Source organism: Nipponia nippon, unplaced genomic scaffold, assembly GCF_047370975.1.
Source record: "Nipponia nippon isolate SJK-2023a ecotype South Korea unplaced genomic scaffold, ASM4737097v1 scaffold_3, whole genome shotgun sequence".
In the NCBI taxonomy this organism is placed as follows: domain Eukaryota; kingdom Metazoa; phylum Chordata; class Aves; order Pelecaniformes; family Threskiornithidae; genus Nipponia; species Nipponia nippon.
The window spans coordinates 8,091,711-8,110,272 of record NW_028262347.1 but is presented as its reverse complement, the minus strand read 5'-3'; the positions used below and the strand labels follow the sequence as shown (position 1 = coordinate 8,110,272).

At 50.2% G+C, this 18,562-nt stretch overlaps 1 protein-coding gene across 5 annotated transcripts in view; it reads left to right on the top strand.

Moving 5' to 3' along the window:
• The window catches only part of FRMD4A (FERM domain containing 4A), a 386,480-nt gene extending 368,302 nt beyond the window's left edge, over positions 1 to 18,178 (top strand). For 4 of the 5 annotated variants that reach the window (XM_087764139.1, XM_087764138.1, XM_087764137.1 and 1 more), the window contains 7 exons: positions 2,524 to 2,752; positions 3,952 to 4,008; positions 4,504 to 4,741; positions 5,168 to 5,332; positions 7,166 to 8,025; positions 10,567 to 10,663; positions 14,433 to 18,178. In XM_087764139.1, coding sequence (XP_087620265.1) covers positions 2,524 to 2,752; positions 3,952 to 4,008; positions 4,504 to 4,741; positions 5,168 to 5,332; positions 7,166 to 8,025; positions 10,567 to 10,663; positions 14,433 to 14,535 — 1,749 coding nt within the window. In that variant the 3' untranslated portion in view covers positions 14,536 to 18,178. Of the gene's footprint in view, positions 1 to 2,523; positions 2,753 to 3,951; positions 4,009 to 4,503; positions 4,742 to 5,167; positions 5,333 to 7,165; positions 8,026 to 10,566; positions 10,664 to 12,437; positions 12,510 to 14,432 lie in introns of all 5 variants that reach the window. The other variant, XM_009467272.2, reaches the window with a different exon arrangement.
• The last annotated feature ends 384 nt before the right edge of the window (positions 18,179 to 18,562 follow it).

The following is an 18,562-nucleotide window of genomic DNA, read 5'->3' as shown; positions in this document are numbered from 1 at the left end:
CCTGCAGCAGCTGTAAGGCGGGACTGGACTCACAGAAAAGCTATTGTCTGCAGAGACGCATTTGTCTCAAGACACTTGTGTATATTCCAGTCTTGAGTTCCCTTTTTATTTTTGTAAGAGGAGAGACTGAAGCTGGTGTGACTGTGCGGTTTAAGGCTCTGTTCAGCCAGGGAATTAACTGTTTGTCGTTTTGTTGGCATTTTCCTTCTGCTGAAAAAATAAACAGCTGGAGTTCTTTAGTTTTGTTCTCAATGGAGCCTGGGAGAGGAATTCCACCAAAGTCAAATATTCATGAACTAGCACATTTAATTAAGCTTTTCAAAGGGAAGCATGGCTTAGCTGAGTTACTCCTAAAACCCCTGCAGTCTGTTGGCTGCTCAGTTATAACCTGATCTCCAGCTTCCCGGATCTTACTGCTACAAGGCAGCTTTTGGGGCCAGCGGGTGAAGAATCTCCTTACTCCAGTGGCAGGGTTAGGTGGGGAGAGCGTGAAGGTAAAGCAGCTCCTCCCCATCACAGGCACTCTGCCTTTTGGCATCGGCAATCCAAACACGCTGACTCAGCTTTTCTCTGCCTCCCTTTTCATCTGTCAGACTTTAAGACTGTGTTGAAAACCATAAATTTTGGTTCTCGAAGAATGATGTTGAGCTTTGTTTATTTGGCTGCCAGTTTGAGAGCATTTAGAGAGGCCAGCGATGATTTTCATGCGCTTTTCAGCAAGTGCAAACACTAGAAACTCGATTTAAAACAAAAGGTGAAATACTCCCTCAGTCACGTAAATCCAGGACTGATATTACCAACTGTGACAAGGACCTGAAGCAAGACACTTCCATCCGAAGGCATATGATAGCCCTCAGTTTCTGAGGCTTTATTTATAGTGGCCTCACTGGAAGAAAATAGACAATTATTGCCAGAAGGAGAATGAGTATGTTTTTTCTAAGATATACTGAATGATTTAGAACTGAATCTGGCAAGGTCTGAAATGACAGCTCACATCAAACTCTCCGTACCTCTAGTAAGAGCTTTGTCAGAGCAAGACTTGCAGGGAAGGGTCCTATTGTATTTTTTGGTAATCACCTCTACCGGGTCTGTAATTCCTGACTCTGGGAAGGATTTTGCCAGAAGGCAGTGAACCAGGTTCCAGGCCTTAAAACTCCATGGTGTCAAATTCACTTTTAATAACTTTGGCGCTGATAGAGCTTATAAACCCTTCAAAGCAAAAAGGGATCTGTTAAAAAGATGGGGGGTGGGCTCAGTCTTCAGTGAAGTGAGGGAAATGATAATTATAGATTTAAGGCAATGCTGACTCACCACTGACAGCAAAGGGATTTTTTTTAAGCCGGAAGCCCAGAATAAGAGCTTCAGAGAACGACTTCAGTCTGATTAATTCCCACAGCATCAGCTATTGCAGCATACACCACTGCTAAATGAAGAGAAAGGATTTGAATTTGCGTAATGAGGATCTCCATGAATATATGGCTGTCAGTGCTTGCAATCTGAACTCCCACCATTCACTAGGAGTAAAAAACCTCATCATTTTTTCCTCTTAATTTGCAAGGTACTGTGTTCCCCTTTCTAGCAGAGTAACACCAAAAACTCCATCAAGCTGGGGAAGGTAGCCAGATCCGTTGCAGATCAGCAAGTACCTCACAGCTTGGCATCCTGGTGCAGACCAGGAAGCTCTATATCAGCTTCTGCATTGGCATCAATTGGCCTAAATCCCTTGGCTTTGGAGGATAACTAAAAATCAGTAGGTAGCTTCCAGGGTACACCTGGTTGCATTTAAGAACTCAGCTGAGACCCTGCAAGGGCTAATGTTGGAGACGCTAGTCCTTTTTGGCACACAGAAAGGTTTCTGTTACACACTGCTCGCTCTGAAATCACCCTCCTGGCTTGTAACTCGAGGAGACAATTTTCTGGTGCAATCAGTTGCAGCAGCCCATAATTACTTCAGCACATACACTCTCCACTTGATTTTGACAGCCGTACACCAAGGAAGAATTAGCCCATCTTTGGCTTTTTTACTCCAAAGAGTTTGGTGGGTGCCAAGCAAACCTGTCAAGAAGGTTAAAGCTGTAGCTTTGCATCAGTACATAGCACTGATATCAAATGGGGCTCAAATATGGAGATAGGAAACAGGGAGAAGGAGCGGGTGGGAGGCAGGTGTTACCCATAAGATGGGTGTAAAAGGATGAACGTGTCAGCAGTAGAGCACTGTTGAACGAGGCCATATTGAACTGCATGAAAAGCCAAACAGCACAGCAGGGTTAGGGCTGGAGCACACATGTCATCCTTGTATGGGCCATCCCTTCCACCAGCTTTGCTCCCAGGCACTCGTGTGAGCAGATGAAGGTGAGGTGGGTATGCTCAGGGAGGCCCTGAGATGGAAGGAGCATCATGATCAGGGATGCTTTGCTGATGGCAAGCCTTGGTTGGAGGCCACTGGCCACGTTCAGGGGGAGCTTCCCCATAGCTGGGCCAGGAGAGTTTGGTGGTAGCCAGAATCCACTTGCCTTTCCCCAGGAGGCAGAGCTGGAGCGCCTGGAGAGGGAGTTTGCCATTCAGTCCCAGATCACGGAGGCTGCCCGGCGCCTGGCGAGCGACCCGAACGTCAGCAAAAAGCTGAAGAAACAGAGGAAGACATCCTACCTGAACGCCCTGAAGAAACTGCAGGAGATCGAAAACGCCATCAATGAGTATCGCATCAAATCTGGAAAGAAGCCAACCCAGAGAGCCTCCCTGATCATAGAGGGTAAGCGGGGCTCAGTGCCCACGGCATTGCTGAAGGGTCTGTGGAGGGCAAGGAGCAAAATTCTTGCCTTGAACTCGTGTCTTGAGGCACAGATTTCCCCTCCCTCCTCTTCCCTCTCCTGACTCCACGGGTGCTGGCAGTTGGGTTGTCCTCTCCTGTACCAGCGTGCTGTCAGATGGGTGTCTGGGCTGTGTGCCGTGCGTTAGGGATGTGCTGGTTCACAGCACAAGAAGCAGTGTCACGCTGTAGATTATAAGCGTGTCAGGAAAGCAGACTGTGACTCCTTTGTTCACCTATAAAATCACTCTGTTAACGTCTCCTCCAGAGTGGTGCTGTACAAATGTAATTAATGTTAGCAGATTGGGGTGAGCTCCCTAGCTGAAAGGCATCTGTAAAATCAAAGCGTTAGAAGTGTCGCTGCTGTGTTCAAATTTTTCTTTTTTTTTTACAATGTAATTCTCAGGGCACTTTATGGTTTACTGGGTTGTTGATTGGTTTTTCATGAAATCCATTAACTTTCTGCTGTGGTTCTTTCTCCCGTGCTGATTTTGCCCTTTCCCTTTGACTTGCAGAGCTTTTCTCTGTGCCTTTGTAGCAGGAACTGAGATTAGAGCTGCTGTATTTGTGACCTGGGTACCAAGCTGCACTGCAGTCAGGGATAACAGACAGCCGTGAGGACACGGGATAGGGGAGGCAGCTCAGACGTGTGCATGCCAAGGACGTGAGAGCGTCTCCTGCTGCTACAGAGGATGCTCAGACAGCGTTTCCCTGAATTACACAAAACTGGTACCTAGTATGGGCTTTTAGTTAGCAACAGGATGATCATTTTAAGAAGGCAGAGATCAAACCCTGAGTCCTTAAGGCCCGAGATATAAATCTGGCTAATGGCACCGTGCCGTTTTCCATCCTCTGGGGATCCCAGCGTTCCGTTGTGACTCAGTCTTAATCCCCATTAATTGAAAAGAGTTAGCAGCTCCTGGAAAGGCAGCCTGCTGGTGACAGACCTGGCCTGCAGCTCTGCCCTCGAGACTGAGAGTGGGCTGAGTCAGTTGTTTATAGGAATCTTGCCTCTCGGCTATGTGAGGAGGAAGACGTGGGTGACTGCTTAAGGCTAAGACTCAGTGGACGAAGGTCACAGAGCAGTTCAGCACTGTGATTCTTGGGACCATCTGACCATCTTTATATTTTCTTCCCCTCAGAAGGAAACATTGCCAGTGAAGACAGCTCCCTCTCGGATGCCCTTGTTCTCGAGGATGGTATGTTGGCTGCTGTATGTTCTAGGGGGCAGGAAGGAAACGTGGGAAGGATGTGTGAACTCCTGATTTACACTCAAAATGGAGGAACTGTTCTGTGTAATAATCCACCCAAAATTCCCAGTACCAAAAACGCTCCGGACTGAGAGCGGTTTCCCCTGACTCTAACTTGTAGTCAGACATCAGGCCTGGAGCAGGGAGCATTGCCATGGTTACTGCTCTGAATTCTTTCAAAAGACAGTCTCACAATGCCCCCTTATTTTCTCTTAAGGTTTCAGTTGTTTTAATGCATCACACACTCTGGCTTGCCATTCCCTCCCAAAATGGGAATGTCAGCCGATGCACTTCTGAAAGTCGGGTCTTCAGGTTGCTCCTGAAGGCAACCAGGGGACGCGGGGTAAGGAAGCAGGCTTTGGAGGTGTGATGGTGTCCCCCGGGGTTGTGCTGCCATTGGAGGTATCACACAGCCATCACCTCTCTCCCTTCTTCTCTTTACAGAGGATTCTCAGGTCACCAGCACAATATCCCCTCTCCAGTCCCCACACAAAGGACTCCCTCCCCGGCCACCCTTGCACAACAGGCCTCCTCCTCCACAGTCACTGGAAGGGCTCCGCCAAATGCATTACCACCGCAATGACTATGACAAGTCCCCCATCAAACCCAAGATGTGGAGCGAGTCATCCTTGGACGAACCTTATGAGAAGGTCAAGAAACGCTCCTCACACAGTCATTCCAGGTGAGCCAGCTATCTTGAAGCTCCATCACAGAGATAACCTCTGCTTTCAGAAGGGATAGGTGTGAGCCCTTTCAAAATTTACAAAGCTGTCCCTTAACAAAAGGAGACTTTTAGGTGTTTTGGCCAATAGGCATGTCATAAAAATAGGCTGCAGCCACATGACTGCTGCTTGGTATCTCAATGTTATTTTAAAATACATTTAGAAAGGAAGGATGGTGAATCATCTGAGGGCTTTGACAGGGCTTGGCCTTGACCTCCAGCTACTGCAGAAGCACAAGCTCTGGGACACAGCTCAGAGCAGCGGCTAACCCAACTCCCACTCACCCCTGTAAGATCACAGGCACATGCCTGAGATCTGGAAAGAGGTGTGGGAGCCCCTTCCCCAAACTCCTGCCCGGGAACTGAAGCGGGGTGTTTGCTCTGCAGCAGTCACAAGCGGTTCCCCAGCACCGGGAGCTGTGCTGAGGCGGGAGGGAGCAGCTCGCTGCAGAACAGCCCCATCCGGAGCCTTCCCCACTGGAACTCCCAGTCCAGCATGCCGTCAACGCCGGATCTACGGGTACGCAGTCCGCACTACGTCCACTCCACACGGTAAGTCTTCCTGGCTCTGGTCTTACCTTGCTTACCCTGAAATAAACATTCTTTGCTTTATCCTTCCCCCAGGATACTAATTAATTCCCAGTTCGGGAAAGGACACAAACCAGTCCTGTTCACATCAGAGGCTCAAGTACTGTTGCCAGTAGGGAATCTCTCCTGAACTGAGATCCCGAAATCACTTCAGATAAATGTGATCCTGCCCCTCATCTCCCTCTCAAAGTAATCAAGCTTTTCTTCCACTGCGACCTTTCATCTCAGGGACTGTTTATAGGCGGTACAAACCCCATGGCACTTTTAAAAGGGATGTGGTGCGACTGCTAAATTCTGCAGTAAATTCCTTTGTGGATCCAGCTGGAGATGACATGTTTCCTGTCTGATACAAAATGTTGGGTAGTCTTAATTCCCTCTTAATAGATAAAATGTTTGCACGTGTGTGATCGTATGTGGAGAGAGAGCCTGTATAAAGCAATCCACCCAAGGATCCAGGTGGCAGTGGAATAAGCCCAGGGTTGACAGAGGAAAGAGCTGAAGTGTGTAAGGGAGGTGATTTGATGTGGCCCAATTTGACTCCAGTTTCCAGCAGGATTTCTACAAACTGTTCAGCTTCATTGCTCTTTTGCTCTCGTGGCAAACTCCATGGATACTGGAGGAAGCAGAGCTGAGCCAAAGCTGTGTGCTGTTAGGTATCCTGCCCTAAGGGGCAGTGCTAACATCATTTAGCTCGGCATAAATCAAGAGTCATGCCAACACATCAGACTCAGGCAGAGACGATACAAGGCTTTAAGGCCCTGGGTTGAGTTTGTTATAAGTTTTTGGCTGAGAGTGCCTTTCAGGAGTGCAATGTTCATTAACACTGGAGCCAAGCTGCGTGAGAAACAAGCCTGGCACAGGGCTTGAGAAGTGGCCTTGACCGGGTAGGGGCCATTTGGGTGTTTGAAACACGTCTGTGGCTCATTCATGAGCTGCGTGCCCTGGCCTTGGCCATCCGTCATGCGGGTGTGTGACTCATCGCGGGTTGTTCCTGCTCTGTGAACGGACGGCTGAAGCTCTCCAAACAGCCAGGGTGAATAGAGACCACCCAGACTTGGCCGTGAATCGAGCCTTGAAAACTTGTGATTCGAGGTGGTTGCCTGAAGGGCTGTCATCTGCCGACAGTCCTACACGTGCTGCCCATGGCTGGGCCCTGGTAAAACCTAGCTGCTTGACAGAGGTGACTTTTTCAAAGGCCAGTGGAGAAATCACTGCATTCTGGGCTAAGCATGGGCAGTCTGTCTGTCTGTGTCACGCCAGGTGGATTGTACATGTGCAGGGCATTCATTCACAAGCCACTTGCAAGGGAATCCCAGCACCTTTAAGGCTAAGGTCTCGGGATTTGCAGAGCTGGAGCGAGGTGAACCTGGTAGCACAGGGATGGTGCTGATTCAAACAGCTTTGCCACGAGGCCGCACCACCAAAGCCAGGGCTTGACGTCCCCAGGTTTTGCCCTTCAGATTGGGTCTTTCCCAGGGTGCCAAGCCACAGAGGAATCGGGCTGGGCAAGGGTTTGCGTCCCCATGTGGTGCTGCAGACTGAATGCCACCACCAAGGAGACTGGAGAGGAACAGGAGTAGGACCTAATCACTCCAAACCTGCAGCGGGGAAGCAGGTTGCTTTGCAGCCGGCAGCCCCACGCAGTGCTGGAGGGGCCCAGGTTTTCGGTGCCTTCCTAGTCCCTTGCCTTTGAAGCTGGCCTTGTGTGCAGAAGCGGATGGGGAGTGCTGTTGCTGTTCCTAAATCAACAAATCCTGTTGATTTACCAGCCTGGATTTTTTTTCCTGGTACCTGCAGGTCAGTAGACATCAGCCCGACCAGACTGCACAGCTTAGCTCAGCACTTTAGACACCGGAGCTCCAGCCTGGAGTCGCAAGGCAAGCTCCTCGGCTCAGAAAATGAGACAGGGAGCCCCGATTTCTACACCCCAAGGACTCGTAGCAGTAACGGCTCTGACCCCATGGACGACTGCTCTTCCTGCACCAGCCATTCCAGCTCTGAGCACTACTACCCGGCTCAGATGAACCCCAACTACTCCACCCTAGCAGAGGATTCTCCGTCGAAAGCCAGAGAGCGGCAGAGGCAAAGGCACAAATCAGCGGGCAACCTGGTCTCTTCCAATTCAGGGAGTATGCCCAACCTGGCTGCGAGGAACGGGACGGGGCACCACCGCGTCTACCTGCACAGCCAGAGCCAACCCTCCTCCCAGTACAGGATCAAAGAGTATCCCCTGTACATCGAGGGCAGCTCCACACCCGTGGTGGTGCGGAGCCTGGAGAACGACCAGGAGGGACACTACAGCGTGAAAGCACAATTCAAAACCTCCAACTCCTACACAGCGGGGGGGATGTTTAAGGAGAACTGGCACGGGGATGAAGTGGACTCTGTCAGGCTCACCCCCTCCCGCTCCCAAATCATAAGGACTCCATCTCTGGGCAGGGAGGGCCACGAGAAAGGCTCGGGTAGGACTGCCGTGTCGGACGAGCTGCGGCTCTGGTACCAGCGGTCCACGGCCTCCCACAAGGAGCACAGCCGCCTCTCGCACACGAGCTCCACTTCCTCGGACAGCAGCTCCCAGTACAGCACATCTTCGCAAAGCACCTTTGTGGCGCACAGCCGGGTCACGAGAATGCCTCAGATGTGTAAAGCAACATCAGGTGAGAGACGGTCCGGGACAAAGGGGCGGGAGGGACGGGGGCTTCATGCAGCCCGGTTTCGTGCCAGGCATTACACCCCGGCTGGAGAGCCGTGCCAGACCGTAGCACGTTCTCTGGCCTTCACATGCTGCTCACCAAGCCTGTAGGCGTAACGCTGGGGGGCAAGCCTTGTCTGAGACTCATCGGGTGAGAATTTTTTTCCATGGAAATCATCAGTTTGCAATGATGGGCTCAAAAGACAGGGAGGGACTGAAGCCCTGTTGTTGCCAGGTCTTTCCTCAGAGTGCAGTTGGGTTTTGGGTGATGGCACTGGGGACCGAACGTGGAGAAACCATGGGGAGGGTCACTCTTAGTAATCACAGCGAGGGGAGCGATGAAGCAAGCCGGGGCTCAGCACAGACTAGGAGAATGCATGTCCTCTGTGAACCACCAAAAGCATGAGAAAGGTTAAGTGGGGAGCATCCCAGCCCCTCCGCCCCCCCCCAAATGTTTGAGCGATGACATCTTTGTGCTCTGCTGAGACTTGGTTTTCCCATGCAGCTCCAGTAGCTGTGCTGATAATATCCTGAAATTCAGAGCGCTTAAGTTTGTACAGTATGATGCCTCTCTCTCAGGTACAGAGCTTTGCATTCCTCTGTGCTGTTAATATTAAATGGTAAGAAAACAGTCAAATTCATTAAACTGAGGGGGCCACTATGTGTTATGAAACAGGCCAAGGTTAAATATTTACTGGCCATCAGTCACCGCTGGACAAGCCAGTTTGGATAGATCAAGGACTTGCTAAAAGCCTGAGTCCAGCCTCACGTGGATGGGATTGCTGGTTAATCAGTTTGCACCGTGCCCATCCCCACCCTTCCACATGCCTCAGGCTTGGCTTGGCATGGGAGACACCACTGGTCTGGCCTCACTTGCCGCAGGTCCTCGTGGCCTCCCCAAGCAGACCAGTGCATCGTCCACCCGTGCTGGCTGTTGGCCTTCTGACATCCCAGCATCGCACCCGGTCCACGGTGACCACCACGCTGACACGAGTGGGGCTTTGTATTCACTGCTGACTCCAGCATGGTCTGACACCAGGCTCCTCATGGGCCACCAACAGCTGCCCGAGAAGGGGCTGATTTATGCGTGATGCCAACACTCACAGGAGGCCCAGATGTGGACCAAGACACAACTGAGTAGCTGCTGGAACCATCGTGTGTTCCCATATGAAAATCTGTCTTCCCCCCTTTGATTAAGCAGCATTTCTGTTCCACCCGGCAACACGAAATGCTGGAAGACTGGAAAGCTTTGCCTTGCTTAGCTTTGGAAACCGTACCCGTTCAGTTAGGTGATCTAGAAAGGAAAATGGTGGGGTTGGGGGAAGAGCACATAAAAACTGCTGTCAATCAGTCTTTTCCCCCACCCAGCTGGTCTTTACATCTAAACGCGATATCTGGGCAGCACAGTGGCAAGCATGCTCAGTAATCACAGCTTGTCATAACCAGTTGGCAGCACAGATTGGTTTTGCATTCAGAGTCAGCTCCCAGTTACAGCTGTGGGAAGATACCGACCTCGGCGGCTGTTGGCTCCAAGGAGCAGATTAAAATTTGTTTTTCTCTTGAAGCGTCATTTGGCAGCAGCTAAAGAATTTAACAGCACAGAAGGGGATGCCAGGTAGAAACATCCATCATTTTAGCTGATTAGCCCTAGCTGATAGGTCTACTGGACTTCACGTTGTCCTTCAAAGAGGATCATGCTCCTAGGCCTATATTAAATTGGGAGGGTCAGCTCTGGATGGACTTGAGGAGGAGGAGAGATCAGTCAGGTAGGTATCTTAGCTAGACTCGTACCAGGGAAGCTTCCCCAAGAACCACTGACAAAGGTACATTTTTAGTTCAGCTTGCTTCTGCCTTCATTGAAGTAAGAGTAAGCCTTCCTCGGGTCCCGTAGTAGTAGGGTCAGCAAAGCCCAACTTCAGTTTATGGCAGATGCACAGTGAAAGGTAGTCGTAGCTTTTGAAATCTTCGGAGGTGTCTTCCTCCTTTGCACCTGAAGCAGTGTACTTGTCCGGACTCTCGCCAGAGCCAGCTCTGGCTCCCAGGGACACAGAGCATCTCCTGCCAGCCCTGGAAGCAGGAGGCTGAGCCTGACGGGCTGGGCTCCTCCGGTTCGGGTCCCGCGGAGATGCACAGCCGGGCCCTGCCCGTCCAGGCAGCAGCAAAACCGATGAGCTTTCCTGACGGGAGTGGTGCGGTGTTTCCCAGGCAGGGCTTGAGAGAGTCCGGGTTGTATGCAGCTGGAGGCCGGGCTGAAACAAAGCATTCCTGCAGAGCTGAGGACGGATCCGGCCCGCGAGACGCAGCAGCGTCAGCACCAGGCTGGCTGCTCCCGTGCTGCATTTGGGCACAGCCATCCAGGAACAGGATGAGGCCTGACTCCTGGGCTGTGTTTACTCACAGCAGGACATGTTTCTGCTGGTTTGACCAGCTGATGCTTCTGAACCACCCTGACCCTCGCGCCCTCACCTCACCGGTTATTGTTCTCCACCCGTTGGTTGTTTTTCAGCTGCCTTACCTCACAGCCAGAGGAGTTCAACGCCATCGAGTGAACTAGCAGCCACGCCGCCGGGCAGTCCTCACCACATTCTCGCATGGCAGACTGGGTGAGTGTCTGTGGGACCGGGTTAGAGAATTCACCTCACGCTGCCGGTGAGAAAAACCTCCCCGCACACAAGCGAAGGGAGAGCACAGCTACGGGGAACGTTTTCCAGGTGCTCAATAGCCTACGCCACTTCCAGCCTCCCACCCGTGCTCTTGTAGCGGTGGAGCTCTAGTTTAGGCTGACCAAGACATGGCAGTGCCACCCGCACCCAGCAGCGCTGCTCCAAGCAGTGCCGGATCCACAGGGAAAGAAGCCTTGCAGGTTCTTCCTGCTTGGACAGTCTCCTGCCTCCAATTTTCCATGTGTCGAAATAGCTGATTTTTTTTTACCAGCCATCATGCTGGCTGTCCAGACCAGGGAGATCTTTGTTGTAAAGGCAAGGTTAGGTGCCTACCATATTTGTGTGTGCAGCAACCACATTTTTCTGCTAGGTTTTCCCTAGCCATGTGTCTTAATGACTATTAAGTGCATGTTTTTCAGCTACCACTAACTTAAGGTGCTTCACCAAAGCGTGAGTGAGTCATTACATGCAGGTAGCCATTACTCATGTAAATACAGTAATTGGGTTCTTTGGCACCTCTTTGTGAAGCAGGGAGTTCCAGGAGTAAACAAAAAGCCTTTTGCAAGCTCCTATGGGTATTCTCTAGCAATCTCCTGTAATTCTGTCCTGCCACATGAAATAAAGATAATTTCCAGATCCCGTCTAACTCAGCACGTCCCGGATTTTTGCATCGAAATTGAGTTTGGTGAGATCAGCTAGAAAGTTTCAGACTACAGTCCTCATAATACTGCAGGCCCAAAGTAGGAAAACAGATACGGTCCCCCGAGTTGTGAATCGGGACTAGTAACTTTGCAAACATTTCACTGTGCAGCCACTGGAAAATCTCATGCTCTTTAATTTCTTCTGGTCACCTGTGACCAAATTTGACCCCTGGTTTTACTCCAGCACTGCTCGTGACTGCACTTTAAAATGGAGATGAGGAGAACCATAACCACAACCCCCTTAGGCCTGCCTTGGATTTTAAATTCACACATTTGACATACAGCCTCACATGGTCTTTGCATGTGCTTCCAGCTTTAGAACAGGAGAATTTTCCTGGTCCCGTTCCACAAAAATTCAAGGGATCGCAAGACAGGCAAAATGGCAGCTTTCTTTACTGTACACTGAAATTTCCACTATTAAGGGTTTGAGTCTAGACTCACATCTTAGTCTCAGTCTCCATCCCAATCCTAATTCATCTAAATATCTCCATGATGATCAGAAGTAAAACTGGTGAGCAGCCAACTGAGAAATCTGTTTGGAAAATCCCAACTTTTATTATTTTTCCATGCAAGAAAACTCCTGCACCCTTTCTCTCATAGCAAAAATGCATCAAGCCAAATTCTCAGCTGGTGGAAGTGAAGTTATCCAGATTTATAGCTTAGGCCCCGCACCAACAACCAGTGCAAAAAGAACTGGAGACAAACCAGCACTTATTTCATGCCTGAGCATAACACCGAGGCGTACGTATAAATACAGCAGGAGCGGATAAAGTTTGCCATGAGATGCACGACACAAATTCCCCCACTGCAGGGGCAGGCTGCGCCCTCCCAGCACGACTCAAAAGATTGACAGTTCTCCCCAACGTGTTTTTGTGTCACTAACTTTTTCTAAAGATGATTCATCAACTTGTTTCCCCACTGGATTAATAAGCTCGTAACAATGTCTGTGTCACTTCTTTTCTTTAACATTTCCTCTCTCCTCTTTCCTCCTTTTTTTGCTCTCCTTTGTTCAGAGAAGCAACAGACAACTCACCCACTATGGATGAGTCTCAGTCTCCAACCCACCAAAGTACTGATGAATAGAGGTATAGTAAGGGCACCTTTTGTTCTTTCATCCTTCTGCCTTACAGTCCCTGAACACAGTGCGAATAACCGGCATCCCGCTGTCCCGGAGGAGCAGCCCTTTTAATTGTGTGCCTGTTCGTTTGGCAACAAGGCTTCCCTCAGCTCTTGGAAGAACAGCTTGAAAGCATCTCCAAGCCCTCTCTGTGCCTTTTCAGCCAGTTTGCGGGTGCGGTGCGTTCCCCTGTGAAAGAGGACGTGAATGCAGCCCGCTCTGCGTTCATGCGGAGGTTGAACGGGCACAGAGAGCAGGCGGCAGCCACAAATTGGTGGCTGGGGACATTTCAGAGCAGCGTGGGCAAAGTGCTGCGGGCAGAGCCGGGGAGCAGCGTGGCGGGGGGGACGAGCTCGGGTCAACGGGGGCCGCAGGGGAGCTGGACTGAGCTCCCAGCAGCGCTCCAGCCCTGGCACCGAGCATCCCTTCCTCCTCCTTCCCTACCGCAGAGCAGAGCTGTGAAGCAGAGGCTGGTGGCAGCAGCCAGGTTTCATGGAAGGAGGAGCTACCCTGGCCCCGTTCCTGTGGGAAGGCAGAGGGGGAAGGGTGGAGGGAACAAAAAACCCGTGGAGTATTTCTATTTTAATTAAACTGCCGTCGCTGTCTGACACTCTCATTTGAATCTACAACCGTTCACAGCTGGCATCTGTCAAGTATTTCAAGCCCAGCTTTCTAGACATAACCCATAAACCTCCGTATTCCAGCACAGAGCTGGGAAACAAAAGGCTCTTTAACACGCAGACGGTGATGCCCTTGCTCAGGTTCCTCCCAGACACTGGTCCCAGGACAGAGGAAGCAGGAACTGCCGGCCTGCATCCCATGTGGATCAGTCCTGCCCAGCGGGGAGGGAGCTGAGGAAGGAGTGGGAATCCCAGAGCAAACAGAGAAAATGCACCTCCCACTTTTGGCCCCAAACCAATCTCTAGTTTGGAAGTTGGTTAAAAGGGAGAGACATCAATTCTAAATATTACTACGCAGATACAGCGGTCACTTTTCAAAATGCCAACAAGATTTTGACCTCAGTGTTTTCCTGTGGCAAGGAGCTCCGCAAGCTAGGCCAGGAGCCAACCCTGATCGGAGCTTTAAGATAAATAGCAAAGAAAATTCCCATAAATTCTCTCGTCTGCTCTGTGCAAGCAAACAAAAAGCCATGCAGCAAAAGCAGCAACGGCTTGTCAAGGGAGGTGCCACAAGATGAGGACTAGGCTCCCTGTGACAAAACTCGGTCCTTTCCACGTTGGACCTGGCGCCCTCTCACGAGTGGCTTCCTGGCTCATCCCTGGAAAGCCACGTAACGCTGGGATTGCCGGGTGATGCGCGAGCCTCTGCCCAGAGCAGAAGCGCTACGGGAAAGCACCACCACCCTTCTCCTTCCACGCTCCTGCTCGGTACTACAGCCAGGAGGGCCGCTCTGCAGACCTGCTCCCTGGAGAGCACCCTACTAAAAATCCCTTTACCCCAGCTTACTGCCGGGCAGGAAAGCAAGACAGAGCCCTTCAGGCTCTCGCCCTCCAGCAGCCGCTCTGCTCTCTTGTAGCGCAACCGCTTCACAAAGCCCCTGCCGCTGGCCAGCAGCGGGCTGAAAACACAACGGCTCTGCCTGTTGTTGTTCAGGCATCATCCAAAACTCTGGAGAGGCTGCCGGAGCTCGGCTTTCTCCTGCCTCCTGGCACCCGGCGGGTTGCTGGGGAGGACGGGACTGCCAGGCAAGAGCAAACTGGGTGAAGGCAGGGCCCCGCGTGTTGAGCCCACCCCCGATGTCAGCACCTGCAGCGTGCGAATGTGAATATCCTGCATTCCTCCCCACCCGTACGTAATACGATGTTTTATGCCCATGGCTGGACTTCCCAGGAGCCCTCGTTGTCCTAACGAAGTTTCCTTTCTCCTGCAGGAGCTACAACGATAGCTGTTTCCTGGATTCTCCCCTCTATCCAGAATTAGCAGATGTCCAGTGGTATGGGCAGGAAAAAGCCAAGCCTGGGACTCTAGTGTGAACCCCTGACCTCAAGTTAATCACATCAATGCCATTCGGAGATCACCTCACTGCCTCTCATTTGCCTTACCCAGACGCACTGTCACCCAGCACCAGCTTCAACTCTAAGCACTTTTCTCCCAATGCAATTCGAGACGACATTTACAGAACACTGGCCCCGAGGCATCCACCACGACAGCAACAGCGATGGACCGCAGCACATCCCTGTGCCAGACTGGTGCACGTCCCTCCCGCGGCCCCCAGGGCGGCGGGTGCAGATGAGCAGCCATCTTAATAGTCAGCAATTTAAAAATTGATTTTCCTTTGAAAGGATGGAAGCCTTTCAAGGCTTACATCAAACCTTATTGTTCTGCGGCATGTAACGGCAGTAAGATTTCCATGACCTGCGATCTGAAGCCAACAGAGCGTTTGTTTAAAGGGGAGGAGGGGGGGCAAAATGGGACAGAGGCTGAGAAATGGATATCCTAGTTCTGAAAGCGCATCTGTTACGAAACAGTAAAATCCCGTCACTTCAGAGATGTATCAGAGTCTCGCAATCAGATCCGCACTGCCAAAGATCGCCCCACCAACGTCGGCAGGATGAGTTTGCTCAGCAAGTTCTTGTGACAGGAGCATCCCTCTCGCTTAGCTCAGTGGCAGACACGGCCACCTCCCGTAAAACGGCATTTCCTTCTTCGCTTTGAGCCCACCTACGCGCAAGTGAAATCACCCAACGTGCTGAAGACACGCTGGAGGTCTGGGCTGGTATCACGGCATCGCTGTCTACAAGCTACTATGAAACTGGACAAACAAGGTTTACAAAGGCATTATCTGAAGCAGAGGCAAGTACTGCTACTGACGGCATCTCCGTGGCTGGCACAGGCTGCACACCAGTACACAGAGAGGCTGGGGTTGTGCTGGCTTGGTTTGGTTCTTTTTAATGCTCAGATGAAGATAAAAATTGCCAAAAAACCTTTCTACAAACATACAGCCAATAAATGCTAATCTACTTCTGCACGAAGCGTGAACATGAAATCAAAAGGAAAGCACATCGCAATCTGATTGACACGGTAAGGTAAAGCTGCATTAACATATCTGCTCCTCTCATCTTCCCTTCGTTAGCACCAGTGTAGCAAAGGGCTCGTCACCGGCGCAGGGCTGCGTGGGAGAACCGGTCTGTCGGGAAACGGAACGGCTCCGCAGCGGGGTTTAACAACCAGCAGAGTAGGCAAATCTTCCCCTTGCAAGAAGCGACCACAAGAAAGAGAAGCGACTCAATGAGGCGTTGGACGCAAGCGAGAGCTGCCTGCTGATACCAAAAGGAATCGCACGAGCGCGTCACGGAAGGAGCTGCAAGTTTACACGTACTTTTGAGCAATGCTTTATACACGTCAAGCCATGGAACTTTAAAAAGGCCTCAAAGACACTTTTGTAACGAACAAGTGCACAATCTAGGTGGATGTTGAAGCTGGCACGTCTAGCCTTCACTGCGGTGCTATGCTGTTTTTATTGCCACTAGATGGGGGGAGGCACCCGGCCTTCCCCCGTTCGTGCGTGCAAACGATGATTTCCTATGGGAAAGGCATTAAAAAAAACGGCTGGAGGGGGTTACTTTGTGAAAAGCAGAAACTGAAGTTAGCTTTAGTTTAAGGAAAAAAGACAAAAAAAAAAAAAAAAGTGCGAGTGTGTGTGCGTGTGTGTGTTCCAAGAATAACAATAGCGTCTACCAGACAAAGTAGGACGAAACGTTGAAAATTAAACACCGCGACTTGGGGGGCTGCCACACCTTTCGGTATTCAGATTGCTGGAAAACTGCATTCCAGGCTTTAAAAGAGAATGGGTTCTTCGCAATTAGGCTTGGAAAGATGACGGGGTTTCTAAAAATGAACGCAAGCGGCTCAGGTGAATGCCTTTCTGCAGTACACACTAGAAATGTTTGCTCCGGTTCTCCGCGCTTGCCCGCTGCGCTGCTGCCCGCGTCGCCGCTGAGGCGGCCTTGCGGAGAGGAGGACAGCGGCGGGCAGCAACGGCTCTTACTTGTCCGGGGAAACCCACGGCAGAGCCAGGAAGGAAACTTTTCATGTTCACACGTGAAGCGTAAACGAATTATCCCTCTGGAAAAAAAAAAAAAAAAAAAAAAAGCGCATACTTTTTTATAGTGGCGAGGGTTTCAAGCGAGCCTCGTGCTCCCGGAGCTCCGCAAAGCATCGCCGCAGGAACAGCCCCGGTGACGGTGACGGAAGCCTCGTCACCGAGCGCTGGAAGAACGGGCAGCGGTGAGATTGCACCCTTTCTCTGGGCGTGCAAAATGCCGTTCTCCCCATCTCTCTGTGCTGTGGGGTCTTTAGCAGGGGAATTATTTCAAGCTCCTAATTGGATTTTTAGCTGGAGAAGAGATAGTACCAATTAGCGATATTTACTGATAAGATTCAGTAGCTAAAGTGAAAGGATTAAATCGGACCAAATTAAGCAGCAGCAAGTAATTTAGCCCACGGATTTTTAGGGGCTCTGAGCAACTGTCTGTTTTCTTTTTAATTTCCCTGGTAAGTGGTTTTGGGTTGGGTTTTTTGTTGTTGGTTTTTTGTTGTTTTTTTTTTTCTCTCTCTCTGTGTACCTTCTTTTAATTAAAAAGAATTCAACAACAGCGGCACTATGAGGCCTCTGGGCACGACAGGAAGAAACATTAATTCCTCCAAGACCAGATCTGCAGTTTTGCAGCAAAGGTTAAAAGGTGGCAGCCCTGAAATTAGGGGAAAATAAAAATAAAAACGGTTAGCCTGCATTGCAAACAGGCTCGAGTAGAGAAAAAGCTTTCTAGAAACGGATTGAGTCTTGCTTTGTGTTCTGCTTTTCTGTTTTGCAATCAAGGCACACGTGAGCAGCCAGTCTGGTAGTAAAGACAGATTAAGTAAAACAGGTTTTACTGTTTAGCTCAATTCAATTAAACACAAATGTACATAAAATGTTAATCATATGAGATTAACATATTTAAGTATAACACGGAGGGGTATATACATAGCTATTATATACGAGCACTTGACTACCAACTTAACCCCTCCTTTACTTTTTTATTTTTCAAGGCTCCATCTGACATAAAGCCACGATCGCGTTCTTAGTCTACGTCCGACGCTCCCTCCGTTCAGCCGGGAGCCGGGGCCCGGTCGCCGCGCCGGGCCGCGCGGGGAGGCAGGGTTTATTTTTAAACGATATTATATGCAGTCGAGTGTTGAAAATGTTGAACCAGTCCAATTTGTTTTCACTCTGTATTAGTTTTAGTTTCAGGCATAGCCGATCCCCATTCAGGTGCTATCAGATGACCAGTTACTGCTTAGTTAACTAGATGTAAAGTTTTACATATATATTAATGTCAATAGTTTTATTACAAGTTGTGTAAAATGGACTCTCTAGTTTAAAAAAAAGAAAAAAAAAAAAGGAAGAAAAAAATTAGGTCTCTCCTAAAATTGACTTTAGAGCATGGAAAATGATTTTACTGGATTCTGTTCAACTGTAATCAAGGAAAAATATGTATGTTGTAGAAAAAGTTGCAGAATTAAAAAAGATCTGCTTTTAATTTATTCTTTTTGTATTAAGAATTTGTATAGTTACCTTTACATTTTGCAAAACGGTGTTGTCAACACTTCCTTATTAAAGCATTTTCAAATTGAGACCTTGCAGTCGTCTTTTCGGGAGGGCACAGCGCCCCGGGAACCCCGACCGACCGCACCGCCACCTCTGCGAAACGCTCACTCCAGATGTGCGCACAGCTGGCCGGGGCTCCCGGGAGGCACCCGCGCGCTCGCTGTCAGCGGGCCTGATGGCAGGAGACGCTGGGCATTGCCCCGAAAAGCCCGTCCGTCGGAGATCCCTTGGGATTCAGGAGATCCCTCGGGATTCAGCTGATCCCTGCGCGCTCCCTCGGGGGCTCAGGAGGGGTCGCGGGCAGTACGAAACCACGCAACCGATTTCCCACCGCAGCAGGAAACAAAGTCACAAAAACCATAGTTACTTCTAACGTACGTAACTTGAAATAACTCCAGTTAACGCTCGCT